The 14,956-nt window shown below is 49.7% G+C and overlaps 4 protein-coding genes and 1 non-coding gene across 5 annotated transcripts; 2 read left to right on the plus strand and 3 right to left on the minus strand.

Annotated features, from left to right (window-relative positions):
• Positions 1 to 4,302: 4,302 nt before the first annotated feature.
• On the minus strand, positions 4,303 to 4,408 carry F4812DRAFT_t126. The gene has a single exon. It is a non-coding gene; the product is annotated as a tRNA-Lys (tRNA).
• A 432-nt stretch (positions 4,409 to 4,840) lies between these two features.
• F4812DRAFT_452418 (DUF1479-domain-containing protein) lies at positions 4,841 to 8,073 on the minus strand (the record flags this gene model as incomplete). Its single annotated transcript, XM_047936345.1, has 4 exons — positions 4,841 to 6,280; positions 7,167 to 7,683; positions 7,778 to 7,913; positions 7,968 to 8,073. 4 exons carry the CDS (start codon positions 8,071 to 8,073, stop codon positions 4,841 to 4,843), a joined length of 2,199 nt encoding a protein of 732 aa, XP_047787798.1.
• Positions 8,074 to 8,630: 557 nt separating this feature from the next.
• F4812DRAFT_125224 (DUF1909-domain-containing protein) lies at positions 8,631 to 9,420 on the plus strand. The gene is made up of 4 exons (XM_047929494.1): positions 8,631 to 8,775; positions 8,907 to 8,978; positions 9,055 to 9,125; positions 9,228 to 9,420. Exons 1-4 carry the CDS (start codon positions 8,767 to 8,769, stop codon positions 9,307 to 9,309), a joined length of 234 nt encoding a protein of 77 aa, XP_047787799.1. The 5' UTR covers positions 8,631 to 8,766; the 3' UTR covers positions 9,310 to 9,420.
• Positions 9,039 to 11,328, minus strand: F4812DRAFT_125301 (Clavaminate synthase-like protein). Its single transcript, XM_047929495.1, has 4 exons — positions 11,124 to 11,328; positions 10,668 to 11,068; positions 9,226 to 10,542; positions 9,039 to 9,129 (listed from the first exon to the last, which is right to left on the minus strand). The coding sequence occupies exons 2-3, from the start codon at positions 10,865 to 10,867 to the stop codon at positions 9,531 to 9,533; spliced, it is 1,212 nt and encodes a 403-aa protein (XP_047787800.1). The 5' UTR covers positions 10,868 to 11,068; positions 11,124 to 11,328; the 3' UTR covers positions 9,039 to 9,129; positions 9,226 to 9,530.
• Positions 11,329 to 12,141: 813 nt separating this feature from the next.
• F4812DRAFT_125355 (putative GMC oxidoreductase) lies at positions 12,142 to 14,854 on the plus strand. Its single transcript, XM_047929496.1, has 3 exons — positions 12,142 to 12,249; positions 12,308 to 12,620; positions 12,702 to 14,854. Exons 2-3 carry the CDS (start codon positions 12,414 to 12,416, stop codon positions 14,376 to 14,378), a joined length of 1,884 nt encoding a protein of 627 aa, XP_047787801.1. The 5' UTR covers positions 12,142 to 12,249; positions 12,308 to 12,413; the 3' UTR covers positions 14,379 to 14,854.
• The last annotated feature ends 102 nt before the right edge of the window (positions 14,855 to 14,956 follow it).

Raw genomic sequence — 14,956 nt, forward strand, 5'->3', positions numbered from 1 at the left:
ACTTGGCCTAGTTTCTCTCATTGGACGACTTTATTGCAGTGGCGTAGACTCAGAAACGTCCCTCGCAATGTTGTCTTACAGCCAAGGTTTACGTGAACAAAACAAAAATACGTTTATCAACTTCGGTTTTCATGCTTTATCCCTATGGGTTATTGTCTTGTTCTGTCACCACTTGTCGTGGTGTCGTCTATCAAAGTTGTGATAGGAAGTATTCCAATACGCAGCCCTTACAACTATTCTAAGCTCGCTATAGACGTCTACGACTGTTTACCTGCTATCTGGTTGTGGTTAGCTATTCTCAACTCTTCCATAACTTGCTATGTGTTAAGGAGAATAGACCTTACTGAAATAGAGGTGGACATACACTGACACTATAAACCCTGATGGGTTGCGAGGGACTAGTTCAATATTAGATGCAACAGGATATGGGGAGCCTCGGCGATATTTATGGATAGTTGAATACAAGTGCTCGCGATAATATCTTGCTCGCTATATGGCCTGGGTGGACTAAGAAAAAAGGGGGGAGGATGTAAATGCGCTAGCTGACTAACCCAGGTTATACCTAGGTACTTAGGTACCTAAGTACCCTAGCAAATCTCACAGGTAATGACTCTCATAGCTCAGCCCATCTGGTAGCTCAGCCCAAAAAGGCTTGTTATTATTGAGTCTACAGGTCAACCCAATGTCATCCCTGCCCATCAGCCCAACATTTAAGGCGGGCGGCGGGTTATATAAAAGAGGCAACTTAACTTAAAACCTAAGTTAAGGTTCATGCTACCCGAGGGGTAACCTGTTTGCCTGTCCAGTTCAGTTGTCCAGTTATTGTTTTGCGCCCGAATTTCCGAGGATTTTTTTTTTTTTTTTATGTATCAAAAAATGAAAAATTACTAGAACTAGAAGTTCGTCTGCGCGTAACGCCACTGCATTTTTATTGGGTGCATCCTCCAAAACGGTGGTTGTACAGAAAGTCTCCACTTTCGTTCTTTTTCTCGAAATACGTATCTTTTTTAAGTAATAGGTACAATTTCTCAAAGGCCACAGTTCGAATCCCACACATCCTTTTTTTAAGGTATAACTTATGATTCCGCCGGCACCGGTGTCGCGTGCGCATGGCCGCTGGCGTCGGCGTCATGTGACTGGGGTAAAGCGCTTGTTCGTCCGGCTGTACTGTCAAGTTCGATCCGTCGCTACGTTTGGATGAGCTGTGGTGGTTGGCGGCCGCGCCATCCCCATCCCGGTTTCGTGCCATGGGCCTGGCCGTGGTGGCTATGAACGTGTTTGTTCCTATTTGCGCCCATTGATACTCCCGCTGGGAATCACTCCTTGCGGCGTTTTGTGTCTTCTCTACTTCTGCTAGCCGCAACGCCAGGTTGTACACGGGGAGCAGCCTTAGCCGCAGGAACCATCTTATCACAATCCCCGCTTCGTCACCATCTCCTAAGGCTCTCATAGTCACACCTTGACGGGAAGGTCTTGGGAGCCAGCGCTTGCCGCAATGTTTCCCTTTGTCTCGCGTACCTGGGGCACTCCATTATCACATGATACGCTGTTTCATGGAGGCCACAGCGGCACAGCAGTGTGGTCACGTCAGGGACCGACCTCTCAAAGAAGAAGGCTTTCAGGCCTATCTCCTCCGTGTATATATATATTGGCTTCCGAATCTTCCATGCCTCGGCTGTGGGCTGGGTTAGCCACAGGGAGTCCCCGGGGTCCACCCTGTCCTCTGCGTGTTGGGTCCCTGCCTCGGTCTCTCAATGCTTGCATCCACTGCGTGGTGCGCTTCCTTATTCTTTCCATCAGGCTCTGTGCGCCACCACAGCGGCTCTCGAATTCTGCGAGCCTCCTGTCCAGGTAGAGGTTTAGAAGGGGGCAACCCGTTTCACTCTCCAAGTAGGGGTCGCCTTGTATGCCCCCGTGACTTCCGGAGGCACGCTAACTTTATCTTCTCCATCTCCTTGGCTATTCCGGTTGCTTTCCCTCCTTACTCGGAGAATGGCAGGCTGCTGCGCCGTACGCCATCGCGCTGCGGATGACCTTTGTGTATATCCCCCTCACCTTTGGTGCGTTGCATCCCCACGTGGAGGCAGCTAATCTGGAAAGGGCGTACCGTTGCCGCTCCATCTCAGGTGCCTTCTCCATCGGAGCTTCCTGTCGAGCCACACTCCCAGGAACCGTGCACTTTCCGTCGGCTTGACGTGCATGTCCCCCAGCTTTGCCTCCGTGAGGTCGGGTGCGTGTGCTCTTGTGAAGTGCATCAGTTCGCTCTTGTGCGGCGCAAAAGTCATACCGTGTCTGGTGGCCCATGCTTCGCATTTAGCGTAGGCTCGCTCCAGTCTAGCGCAGTTCTCCGCCGTGTCCATACCCGCCGTCATTAGGTCAGTGTCATCAGCGAAGCCGACCACGAAGATGCCCTCCTCTTCCAGTTCCTCGTATAGCGTCGGGATGTAGAGGATAAACAGTATTGGCGATAGTGGTGACCCTTGCGGGACTCCCGTGTACAGGTCCATCTCCTGGCTGGTCTCGTTGTTAAAGATCATTCTCACTTTCCTGTACTTCATATAGCTTCGGACTCACTTGATGATCCAGGCCGGGAACCCCTTCTATCCGAGGATGTGGAGTAACCGCTCCGGTACCACATGGTCAAAAGCGCCTGTTATGTTAAGTTGGAGAAGGGGTGCTTTGGCTCTGTTCCTCCAGGCCGCGTAGACTACTTCCGTTACCATTCTGATCACTACCTCGGTTAACCTATGTTTGCAGTTGCTTATTTGGCCTTCGGGGAGGAGGTTCTGCGCCTCCGCTGCGTTGGTGACCCGCTCCGCAACTATTCTCTCCACCACCTTGCCTATCGTACTAAGTAACGCTATCGGCCTATAAGCGTTGGAAAGTGCTTTCTCCTCTACCGACTTCCCGGGCTTTGGGTGGACGCTGATTATCGCCCGACGGAGCCTGATCGGGTAGTAACCATATCGGAAACTGTTCTGCGCTATCACAACTATGGCTCAGAACAGGGGCTTCCCGCATTTATACAAGTACCCTGCCGGAAATCCATCCTCACCGGGTGCTTTCCACTTCTTCATCGCCTTAAAGGTATCTTCCACCGTCTGCCAGCTCACATGATCATCGATCTGGAACTTCTCCGTGGGGACCGTGTTTAGGTCAATATCAGAGTGGTGTCTGGCTCCGCGTTGAGAAAGAACCTGTTCCGGAAGACTTCCGCCTTCTGTCCGTGGGTCTCTGTCCTGGGTTGCTCGGCATTATTATTTCTCAGCGTTGGCAAGCTGTGATCCTCTACACCTGTCTGCCAGCTCCTGAGCCTGGCCCATCCCTTCAGTTTCCACAATAACTTGCTGTCCGTGGAGGCTCGAAGTTCTCTACCCTCTCGTTGATTAGCACGACTCTTGCGCTTAGCGGCAGGTTTTGATACGCGACCTAACATCCTGATAATTAGGATTCTAGCTATTAAAGGAAGAGAGGAGAAAGCTTACCGATAGAAGATGTTTGGGACAAAGAACCATGGAGAAGGGGAATAATGTTACGAACCAACAGCCGAGGAGATCACGTTCAAACCTGGGAGCGGGGTCTCAATATCCCTCTGGGCGGATAAACCTCGGAATGACCTGATGGAGGGCAGTGATCTTGGTGATCTTGTGTGATCAACCAGATCCACGAGATCACACCAGATCACATAGAAATGCTATGAACGGTAGCAACAAGAAGTAGGAGAAGCATTTCATATAACTATCGGACGTTTCTCATGTATCTAGTCATTCATTTTCAAGCTCTCTAGCTATCAATCTAAGTCTTATATCTAACCCATATAAGGGGAAGGACTCCAAGCCTTCCTGACGAACACTTCAACATTTATTCCTGACACTTGACTCGTATCGTTACTGTTTACCTGAAAATCAAGACCCATCGGCACTACACTCTAACGTACCTGAGTATAGGTTCGTTACATTTTTTTCTTTTTTTCTTTTTGTAATTAAGCCACTGTTGACCATATCGCCACAGTTTTCAAAAGTGGCTTAAAACGAAGTATGTACGTATTTTCGAAAAACTCTCGAAGTGGAGACAATTCTAACGCTAGAAGATGCATCTAATGAAACATTTCTTCCCCTACGATGCACTTAATAAAAATGCTTAGAACGTTGCGCACGGCCGAGTTGCTTGATCCGGACGAGCTGGGTCAATACAATATCCCGACCAAGTTCGGGCGGGCAAAGCAAAAATGTAATAAGCACTACCTACTTACATAAAGCGCGTAACCCACACAGCACTAAGCAAAATAATAAAAAAAATAAACGCCTCAGGCGGGGGTCGAACCCGCAACCTTGGGATTTCAAGAAATCCTTCGAAATCAAGGAGATTAGTAAAAGTCCCACGCTCTAGCCAATTGAGCTACCAAGGCTGAAAATTGGTTTTGTGTATTGGGGTCTTATAGAAAATTTCATTTCGGAGATCGGGTAACTAGCTGACCAGGTGGGGATTTCATCACTGCGAAATGGCTGGCTGGCATCATTTAGAGTGGTGAAAAGGTTTGCGAAAAGAATAAATTATTGCGGGTTAGCTACCTAATTCCTAGACATTAATCTTTTCATAAGCCTCAAATTACCTATTCACTCCCCGATACCTAATACCAACCCGACCCGACCCAACCCAGCCCAGCCTACCTAATGTAACCGGTCCAATAACATATAACATTAGGTACCCAAAACACTCCTTACACCAATTGACCTTGACCAGTAAGTAGGTTACCTATACCTTAACCTATCATAACAATCATATCAGCTCCAATACATCCTACGTAGCGTCGTAGTTACCTAAGGTAGGTGCGCGCGAGTCAAAGCCTCTTCGCGCCTCTCCTCGCCATCATATCGTAGCGATCCGGGAACAATATCCCATTCGCGAGCCGCAACAGCTCCGCCTCGGCCTTATCCGCGTATCCGCTCTTCTCGTCCCAGGGCAGCAGGCCCATGGATCTGAGGCCTTCCTCGCCGCCCGCGTCGTTCACGTCCTGAACCCCGGGCCGGCCCAGGTACTCGCGCTCGCCGCGGCGCCCGCCGCTCTCGAAGTCGGGCGCGGGGTCGCCGAGGAGGAACGCCTTGCGCTGCCGCGCGAGGTACAGCGCGTTGGTCTGCGTCAGCGGACACGCGGGGATGTATAGCACGCTCGAGTCTGATGCTCCGGCGTGGATGGCGTCGGCTGCGTGGACCGCATCCGGGTGCCAGAGCACGTAATCACCGGGTTCGACGCGCGGGATTGGGACCATTGTCTTGTTCAGTCTTAGATGCGGATGGAGAGCATCGCTTAGTTCCTGGATACCGCTCCCTGGTACGGCACCCTGGATGATGCTATTCTGCGCCACGTGCAGGTTCCAGTTGTCCTCGTGCAGGAAGTTGGGGCCTGACTTGAAGCGTGGGCAGAAGAAAGGTCGGAGAAGGAGGTAGGCGGTTGTGAGCTGTAGCATGGGGCAAGCGAGTAGAGAGCCGCTACCAGGTGGGATCGAGGATAGAGAAAGCCAGCCTTGGAACATTCGAAACATACTGCAGGAACCAGCGCCGTTGTAAAGGTCTGGGGTTACGCGTAGACGAGTGTCACTATCCCAGGGGTCATACTCCTCCCATCGTCCTTGGAAAATCTTGGCGTAGGCACCTGCTCGTCCGTACCCATCCGACTCCCATCTTTCCACGCTCCCGTTGTCTATATGTGGACCGGATGCGAGGGAAGTATCACCGGGTTTCCGCATTCTAATGCGATCTGCGTAGGCTACAGCATGATTACTACTCACAAGAGCATCTTCGTTATTTGAATGCCACACTCTCATGATAAATCTCTGGACCTCAAGCAGCCGTGAGTCGGCCCGTGCTCGTACTTGTCCTGGACTCCAAAATAACTCGTAAAGCTGCGGATCGTGTTGCGGGATGCCTTTGATGGGCGGGTTATGCCGAAGGTATTCCTGTGTTTCTTCCTTCCACGCTACAGCAACATTAGACGGAACGACTCTTCGTATGATAGCAACGCCTCTCTCCTTTAGCGCGTCCCGAAAAATGGCTACCTTAGATGGATCGTGTATATCTAAGTAGTCGATCGACGGTATTATATCGGACCTGGCGGTTTCGATGCGCTCTGCCTCCTTTCTCAACCGGCTGAGAAGACGGTAGAACGAATCTGCAACAGCCTTCTCATTACCAGCAATCAGTTTCCGCTTTATCTTAGCGAATCGTTCGGGAAGCGGAATAGGGCCGAAATCTGGTTGAGATAAATCGACTGCCATCACTCCCTCCCTGCTTCCTTCATGTAAAGATGAGTTTGAGTTTGAATATGTAATAAGTAATGTATATATAAATAAACGCTTCTCCCTATAGATCAACGTAGAACTCCTTGCTACCTAGTGAAAGTAAAGAGAAAGTAAAGAGAAAGTAAAGTGTAAGTAAAGTGTAAGTAGATAGGGATTATTATAGAAGGGCCATCTAATTAGTACGTATAAGAAGGGCAGCGACGATACACCCGTGGGGGTGCATCAGCTCCCGTTGGGGGACGCGATTACTAGCCATCTGCAAGTCGGACGGCGGAGTCAAAGAGAGGATTTGTTTGGGCTATCTGGATATTGAGCGGCTATTAGGTCTTGAGAGGCGAAGACCCACGAAGATGGTCTAGAAGGGATCAAGGCAATGCAATCAGACGTTGTCACGTTGTCTAACGTTAAACTGCATCTGATATCCTGGATGCGTTAATCTTCGGCAACGGACTCCGAAATAGAGATCTCTTGGCTTGGTACCCAGGCCCTGGCACCAATTTACTAGAGCCGATACGGGTCTAGGGCGGCTTGGCTATTGGCCAGCCTAATGCGGCTCCTGAACGACGCTCCCACGGGCCGTTGGACCGATCATACGCTGAGTAGGCTCGCTTGTGAACAAGACAGAAAAGCCTCAACACATCCCGGATATGTTAGATAGCCTGCCGAGCTCACCGACGTTGTATCCCAAATATCGCCGAAGATTACACGGAAGCTTATGCAATCGTGTAAATTAAGATGCATTTCCCGGCGTCCCAGATTGCGTTGGTGTGGCGGTTTGGGAATGGCTGAGGATTTTTAGCGGTCAAATCGAGTACATTAAGGGCCCAACCTAGCTTTTAGAAGTTTTATTTCGCTTTGATCGGCGAACCTGCGTTTGTTGATCCGTGGCGTCGTTGGAGATATTACTCTTCCTCTTCACCGGTTTCCTCGACGGATCTACCCGCGCAGGCTTGACGTCGGACGGGGAAGCAGCCTCTGCATCCCCGGACGTCGCATCTGATGCTCCCTCATTTATCAATACGTAAGCTACCTTTTCAACGTCAACTGCATCGACTCCCAACCTCTTGGTTAGTTCCTGACTTGCAGTACTTAGCTCCTGATACTCTTTGATGTTGTATTTGATGGGAAACTTCTGGCCGTTACAACATAGCCAATAGAATGCTTCGTCCGAGAAGAAGATGACGCCGTGGGGGTCATGCACAGAGAGCAAAAGGGACGCTGTGGCGGGACCAATTCCTTTCAACTTGGTGATAGTGCTTAACGCTTTAGATGCGTCTGAATTATTACGATATTCGTCTATCGCTTCTCGAATAGTACTCTCGGCAAACGCGTCGTCATTCGACGATACGAGTTTCATGAGAGTAGGACGGGATTTTCCATGGCGCCTGGACGGAGTTAGAGCCGGGACGGTCCGAGAATGAGATATGCCGGAAGACGACACACATTCCTTCTTGCAAACCAGATCAGACTTGGACTTACAGCTTCCAATCAACTAGAGTTTTAACGTCGTTCAGCGTCATTGACTGTTTCGACTCTTCGAGGCGGTACGTATTGACGGCATCATGGTATCGGAACCTATCCAACTCCAACAGAGTTTTCTCGTTAGGCTTGGCTGCTTTCTGCAATCAGCCCCATGTGGATTATGTATGTGACTATTCCGGACACCTACCTATATTGGTGGATGAAATTGACTCAATCAAAGACTCATATCGGCCTAATAGTTTTCTGAATTGCCCGAGCGAGATGTGCTTTGGGAGTAGATTCTGATTCAGCATCGTGATTGTCGTGCTGGATGGTTTCACCAAAAAGCAAGCAAGCGAAATTGATGACTGGTAACACAACTGTGCCCGAGGACCTGAGTCATATAGGTATACCTAAACTAGGTACCTAGGTAATCAATATTGGCCTGAGTTATGTGTAGCCATTTACTTCACTCAAGGTGGATGATATATGTAAATTGATGAAGTAGTGTAAATTCACTTAGGATGACTAGAAGTAAATGTATGTACCTATCTACCTAGGTAGTTAATAATCATAGATGAATAAGAGATACCTAACTAGTGGTTTCAGAACTGCTCTGTATTGTACTAAAACCCCCTTAATTGGGCACTCAAGGGCGTATGTTAGGTAAGACCTGTAAAAGAGAAAGTGCAAAAGTGGCCCGTGTTGTTTTGTCGAAAACGTTCCAGAAGCCATTGAGGGCCCCACTGCACCAAAATAGATTTAGGCCTTGCCTTAGCGCTAGACCTAGCTAAGACCCCTGCGCCTCGCTGCATCAGTCGCTTCAAAAAGCAAAATCTATTTCCTTCCAAACCCATTCTGACCCCCAATTTTTTTCTTCCCATTTCCGCATCACCTAACCGCCATCCCGAGCAGTATACTACAGTCACCAGTCGAAGAGGGCCTCTTGCATTATCTCAACTCGCTACCTTCCTTTTTTTCTTTTCTTTTCCTTTCCTATTAGCACAATGGGTAACGTAAGTGATATCCCCGTTTTAATGCCCTTGTCCAGTGAGAGGAGAGGGAACCAACCTGAAAGCCGACTCCGGAAAAAAAAAAAAAAAAAAAAAAAAAAAAAGACAACGAAATACTAATTCTCGCAAACTAGGGGGCCAAGGCTGCGCAGAAGCGCGAGCGCAATGCGAAGGACACCAAGGTTGCCAAGTCGCAACTCAAGTCGGTAAGTTCTAATCTGATAATGACAATCCTATTTCCTCCCCAAGATCATCTCCACTGACTTACATGGGATCATCTAGAATATTAAGGCTATGGATATCCAGTGCCAGATCTGCAAGTCGACCTTCCTGAAGACCACCCGCGCACCTCAGTATGTATCCTTTGTTTGCGGAATCAGACCTCCCAGTGTCCAAAAGAAAAGAAAAGAAGAAAAAAAAAGTATTCTCTGGCTAACCATCCCTCTCTGTCATAGGCTCACCGAGCACGCCGTTAACAAGCACAACAAGTCTATGGCCGACTGCTTCCCCGGCCACGATGCTCCTCCTGCCAAATAAACAAAACGACGAATTCGTATCCGTACGGGACGATCGAATAGATGAAGAATGGACATAGCGATTGGCGCACTTGGTGTTTAGCAGAGGTCTTATTTGGGTGGGTTGCAATGAGGTCACGGAGCAACATTGATTAATGAGATTGCACTGAGTTAACTGAGATTTTCTCGCATCTTAATTTTTTGCGTTTTTATTTTTTTCTAATATGGAGATGCACCACCTTATCAGTGTGCTTCCACTGCTTGCGCTTTGGTGTTGATATCCACAGCGCGCCCATTCTCAGGAGCGTCGGTCTTTGTCGACGCTCCTTGTGCCTCTTGCTTCTGGGCTGCCTCTGGGGCCTGTTGCTCTCGTATGCCTTTCAGGATATCTGGGTACCATCTCTCTCCCACGTCCGGGTGACTCTTGACCCTGTTTCTTAGTGTCGCCTCGCCCAGCGTCGTCGCTACCCCGCCTTTCCTAAAGGTAAACTCGACATCGTCAAATCTACCACCGTTCGCCTCTAAGACCTTCCGCCGCTGCTCCTTGGCCGCCTCTGGAACTTGCCCGACACCGATCGACTCTAATTCCTCGAACGTTGTAGAGGCCCGGACCCCCTGGAAGAATGGAATGGAGAACCTCGCACCCTTGCCCGCCTCTGGTGAAAGAACCCTGTGGGTTGTTGACGCGCAGACTCCTTGTGTTAAAGCCTCTAAGCCCTGCCCGATGGCAATTACCAAGGTGCCGTCAATTGATGGGCAGTCAATCCATTGGCCTTGCATATTCTGAACCTGGAGTCCTTTATGGTTGCTTGCCTGAAGTAGGTAACTTGTCAACATGCTGTCCTTATGAGGCCCAACTCCTTGGCCTTGGACATTGTCAGCTAATCCTAGCTCTGATATGTCGGGGTACTTGACAATCTTCAGTTTGTGCTGCTGATCAGAGTCGAAATACCGGTTGAAGGCGTCGGAGGGTAACTCGATCGCCTCCGCGATTAGGGATGTGAACTCTATCGATATCCGCCCCATGCGTGTCATGTAGTCGGTGTAAACCGCACGAAAATTGGGCATTACCTCGGGCGAGGGCCACTGATTAGGCGCGAGTAGATTCTCGTATAGCGGGGCATCTGGTTTCGGAAGAGGATGCTCTGTAGACAGATCGATCTGCTCCCTATGGTCTATCTTGCCAGCTGTGATCTCGGCGGACAGCTGCGAGTAACCTAGGAACGATGGCGCGTTCTTCATCTCGATCTTGAGCCTTTAGTCCAAGGTTTTTTGTATGAGCTTTGTGGAACGACTAATAGCTGATGCCTTTTTTTTTTCTTGTACATGCTTCCTCCTCTTCGGTATTGATTAATATAATATGATTATCATCTAACTTACTTTTCCTCCTTTGGTATGTCAAAGAATGCTTTCCCTTCCGATATGACCTGCTGCCAGAGATGGTCCGGGATGCCGACGTTTTTGATATATAAGAAGCCGACCTCCATCAGGGCGTGTCGTAGCTCGGCTAAGAACTTCGGCTTCGTCTGGGGATCCCTGGAGAGGGCCAGGTCCAGGATAGGGATTGAAGTGAAGGACATGGTGAGTTATTTCCGGTAGTATTGGTATGGAAAGAAAGAAGAAAGAAAAGATTAGGTTAGGTACATATGTTGATGTTGTTGTTGTGCATTCGTATAGTACCATTTGTATACCTAGTACCGAGTTACCAGGAATCTAATGATATAACCCCCACCTGTTCTGATGGCGTCATTCCGTTCTTCGGCGATTGGCCGTTTGAATACCTATACTTGTTAGGTATACCCAATGTTAGGTAAGAGGTAGGGAGATAGAGTTTACCTAATGTTACCTTAGGTAAGTAGGACAGAGTTTAAACAAAAACACATTTACTCGACCTCCTACGTCTCCCTAAGTTAGCTCCTTTTCCAAGAACGAACAGCATCATCTTGGGGAATAGTCAACGATGGTGATATGAACAGCCTTGGCCTAGGATACCCAATAACTCGCCTTCTTTGATTGGTATCGAGTTATGTATAAATAAGGTAGGTATCATATGGCAATACTTTACTATATAATTACCCCCCTCGTTTCCGTTTACCTCCTTTCTTGGTCCATACTACACTTCACTTTACCGTTCATGTTAAGGTCCGTTCACTTGGCTAATAATGATTTTAGCTTTCGACCAACAACTCAAGCCATGTGAATTGTTATAAGTCAAAGTAGTAGAGACGGTATTGCCAGACGACCAATGGCCGTGCTGGTACGGCCTAGCGAATTATTCATAACTCTCCAGCGCACCTAAGAAAGCTCTCTACTACATCCTTAAACAATATCCTTATGAAGTATTGCTAGGCCCTGGGGTGCGATTCCCTAGATGGCCACATCAACACATCTTTTTTTTTCTTATTACGACAGTTGAACGTCTGTAGCGATCGGAGGTTTACGGTGCTAATGAATCATTTGGTAAAATACTTTATTATAAAACTGACTGGAAATTTCTGTATTATTTATGCTAATCTCATAATGTCTAATGATCCCTTAAAAAAGGGCAGATTTTGTTGTATGGCAATAGCGGCGGCTCCGCCTTATCAAGCAAGTGAGAGAGTTATTACCTATCGCCAAAATGACCAGCCCCGCCCTTGAGCTCAGAAAGCAGATTACTGCCTTACATGCAGAAATATATCTCTATAACTTCGTTTGAATAATACCCCCTTATTAAGGACCAACGGGAGGCTCCTAGCCTTTTTTCCAATAAGAACCGTCAAAAAAAAAAAAAAAATCAATAGTCGGACTGCCGCCCCACGGATTCAACCCCCTGGGCAAATGCGTATATCGATGTTTGCGAATCGTACCATATGGGCTGATGTGCACGAATCCGGCTAACATAGAAAAAAAAAAAGAAAAAAAAAAGTACCCGAAACTAGCTAAGACACGCACAGTATAATTAGGAGTTAGCTAGCCAAAGGTCAGCCTGGCGTCGCCTTTAATGAGACGAACTTAACGTATAAGTCGATATTTAATAGCTCCCCCTATCCCGCAAGTGCCGTCTCGGAGGCCTAGAGAACCTTACCCGTTCCCTAACCTACCTAGGTAACTAATACAGCTCGCTTTTTCCCGCTTTCCCTCACGATGTCCGAGGTCTTCGACGTAGTTATCGCCGGCGGGGGGACGGCCGGTCTCGCGCTCGCCGCTAGGCTCTCCGAGGACCCAGGCTTGCAAGTATTAGTCCTCGAAGCCGGCGAGGACTTAACCGAGGATCCCAGAGTGAATACCCCCTTTCTGGCGAGCTCGCTCGTCCACAGCTCCGCCGACTGGCAGTTCAGAACCGTTCCGCAGGTGCGTTCTTTTACAAACGTGCACACCCATTGAGAGAATATACCTAGGCTCATTTAGTTCGCTGTATTTATGGTAATGTAGGCAGGACTAGGAAACAGGGAAATATGTGTTCCTCTGGGTCGATTGCTGGGGGGCTCCAGCGCGCTTGATTACTTCCTATTCTCGGCCCCTTCCAAGCGCAACGTCGAGGCTTGGTCCGCTCTGGGCAATTACGGCTGGGACTGGCCGTCCTTCTCCGATTCTCTGCGGAGAACGTACACCTTGACGAAGACCTCCGGGGAAGTAGTGGGAGATGGACCGCTCGAACTCAGCTTCCCCGAGGATACCGAGTGGCTGAGGGTGTGGAAAGAAACGCTCGCGAATCTCGGATATCCCACGTCTCTGGACTCGCTTTCCGGGGAATTCTACGGCGCTTATTTATCCGCGATCAGTGTTGACGCTGCTACCAAGCATAGAAGCTATTCAGCCAATGCGTATCTTCTGCGGGCGCGGTCCCGACAGAATTTAGTCGTATATACGGAAACATTAGTCGAAAAAGTAATTTTCGGCGGGTCGGAACCTCTTAGAGCGACTGGTGTCCAGTATAACCAAGGGGGGCTTACCAAGATAGCGACGGCGCGAAAAGAAGTCGTACTCAGCGCGGGCGCGATCAATTCGCCGAAGATCCTCGAATTATCTGGCGTCGGGGACTCGGAGCTCCTGAAATCGCTCGGGATCGACGTGGTAATCGACAACAAACACGTAGGTGAGAACCTTCAAAGCCATCCCTCGGTCAGCATGTGCTTCGAGGTTGTGGACCAGGAGGGCTTCGAGACCCTGGACGGCATCCTCCGGGGCGAAGCACCTGCTTTCGCCGCCGCCCAGGCAGACTACGATAAGCAGATCGGGTTCGGAACGAGGGGTAACCTCGAAGTCGCCGCGCAGCTGCCCGTACCTGGTATCGAAACCCCTGAAGTGAAACAGGAGATCGAAAAGTTGTTAGATGACAAGCGGGTTGGTGGTGATAATGGTAACGGTGGTAATGCCTCAGGGAAAACTACCGAAGCCTTCGCGAGCGCGCACGAAAAGTTCGTCCGCTCCGTACTCACCTCGCCCACCGAGCCCTCAGCGACGTACTACACGATCCCGGGCTTCGCGCCATCCGCCGCGGACGGGGCGATCGTCGGTCCGCCCCCGGGCCACGAGAAGTACTATTCCGCAACGATAACCCTGAGCTACCCTCTATCCCGGGGCTCCGTGCACATAGCATCGTCATCCCCCCCATCGTCATCACCACCACCAACCCCTTCTCCTTCCGCTTTCTCCCACGCCATCGACCCCGCCTACCTCTCGCACCCCCTAGACCTCGAGATCCTCGCGCGCCACCTGTCCTTCCTGCAGCACGCCATCATCTCCACTACCCCCTTTTCCAAGCAAGTCGTGCCGGGCGGGAAACGGTTCCCCGACGACACAACCCAAGCCCCTACCCCGACCCCGTCGCCGTTGCTGCTCGACGCCGCGCGCCGGTACGTGCGCGACTGGGCGACGGGCTCGCACGCCTTCGCCGGGTCGTGCGCCATGCTGCCGCGGGACGCGGGCGGCGTCGTCGACGACCGGCTCAGGGTCTACGGATGCGCCAACCTGCGCGTCGTCGATGCGAGCGTTTTCCCCGTCGTCGTCGGCGCCGGCCCTGTCGCCTGCGTGTACGCGCTTGCGGAGCACGCGGCGAAGATTATGAAGCATGATTTGGGGTCGGCGTCGGCGTCGAGGTCGGCGTGAGTGCGGAGATGGCTGTTTGAAAAACTATCCTATAGAGAGAAAGAAGGAGGGAGAAGGGGAGAGAAGGGGAGGGGAGAGAGGATATAAGAAAAAGATGCTGCTGGCTTCTAGTTGCAAAGGTTATGATTTGGGGGGCCTTACTAGGTACCTAGGTACTTACTACTTACCACCCTAAGTTATTTTAATCTACTGTGAATAGTTCCAAATATTACCCATGTTTTTTTTTTTTTTCTTTTTTTTTTTTGACCCTGTCACTCGGATATTTAGTCTGCTTTCGCGTCTCCAAACTAAACGGAACAGTTATGATTTTGCGGAATATATCGATCCTTCCAGCCAATTGAGCTAGCTAATAGATTTCTACCTAGGGGAGGCATGGTGGGGAAAGGACTGAGCTATATATCCCTCAATCTTCCAGAATCTCAGTCAGGGACGAATACGCCAATGGGTACTTATTAAATATCACGATTCAAAGTGTGGTGTAGGACACGCTGGTATTTACTAGATTTTAACTATCTCCTCCTATGACCTGCCATATACACACACACACTGCGCATGATAGAGCGAAAATAAGTTTCACT

The sequence above is a fragment of the Daldinia caldariorum genome (genome assembly GCF_022478825.1).
Source record: "Daldinia caldariorum strain CBS 122874 unplaced genomic scaffold F4812scaffold_15, whole genome shotgun sequence".
Lineage (NCBI taxonomy): Eukaryota > Fungi > Ascomycota > Sordariomycetes > Xylariales > Hypoxylaceae > Daldinia > Daldinia caldariorum.

What these genes read in the sequence shown, in the direction of transcription:
- F4812DRAFT_125224 (XM_047929494.1), top strand. An exon ending in CCAAGTCGCAACTCAAGTCG is followed by an intron (nt 8,979 to 9,054) that starts GTAAGTTCTAAT and finishes GGGATCATCTAG; the next exon opens with AATATTAAGGCTATGGATAT. An exon ending in AAGACCACCCGCGCACCTCA is followed by an intron (nt 9,126 to 9,227) that starts GTATGTATCCTT and finishes TCTCTGTCATAG; the next exon opens with GCTCACCGAGCACGCCGTTA.
- F4812DRAFT_125301 (XM_047929495.1), bottom strand. Translation starts at nt 10,867, where the DNA reads ATGTCCTTCACTTCAATCCCTATCCTGGACCTGGCCCTCTCCAGGGAT. An exon ending in GACATACCAAAGGAGGAAAA is followed by an intron (nt 10,543 to 10,667) that starts GTAAGTTAGATG and finishes CTTGGACTAAAG; the next exon opens with GCTCAAGATCGAGATGAAGA.
- F4812DRAFT_125355 (XM_047929496.1), top strand. Translation starts at nt 12,414, where the DNA reads ATGTCCGAGGTCTTCGACGTAGTTATCGCCGGCGGGGGGACGGCCGGT. An exon ending in AGTTCAGAACCGTTCCGCAG is followed by an intron (nt 12,621 to 12,701) that starts GTGCGTTCTTTT and finishes ATGGTAATGTAG; the next exon opens with GCAGGACTAGGAAACAGGGA.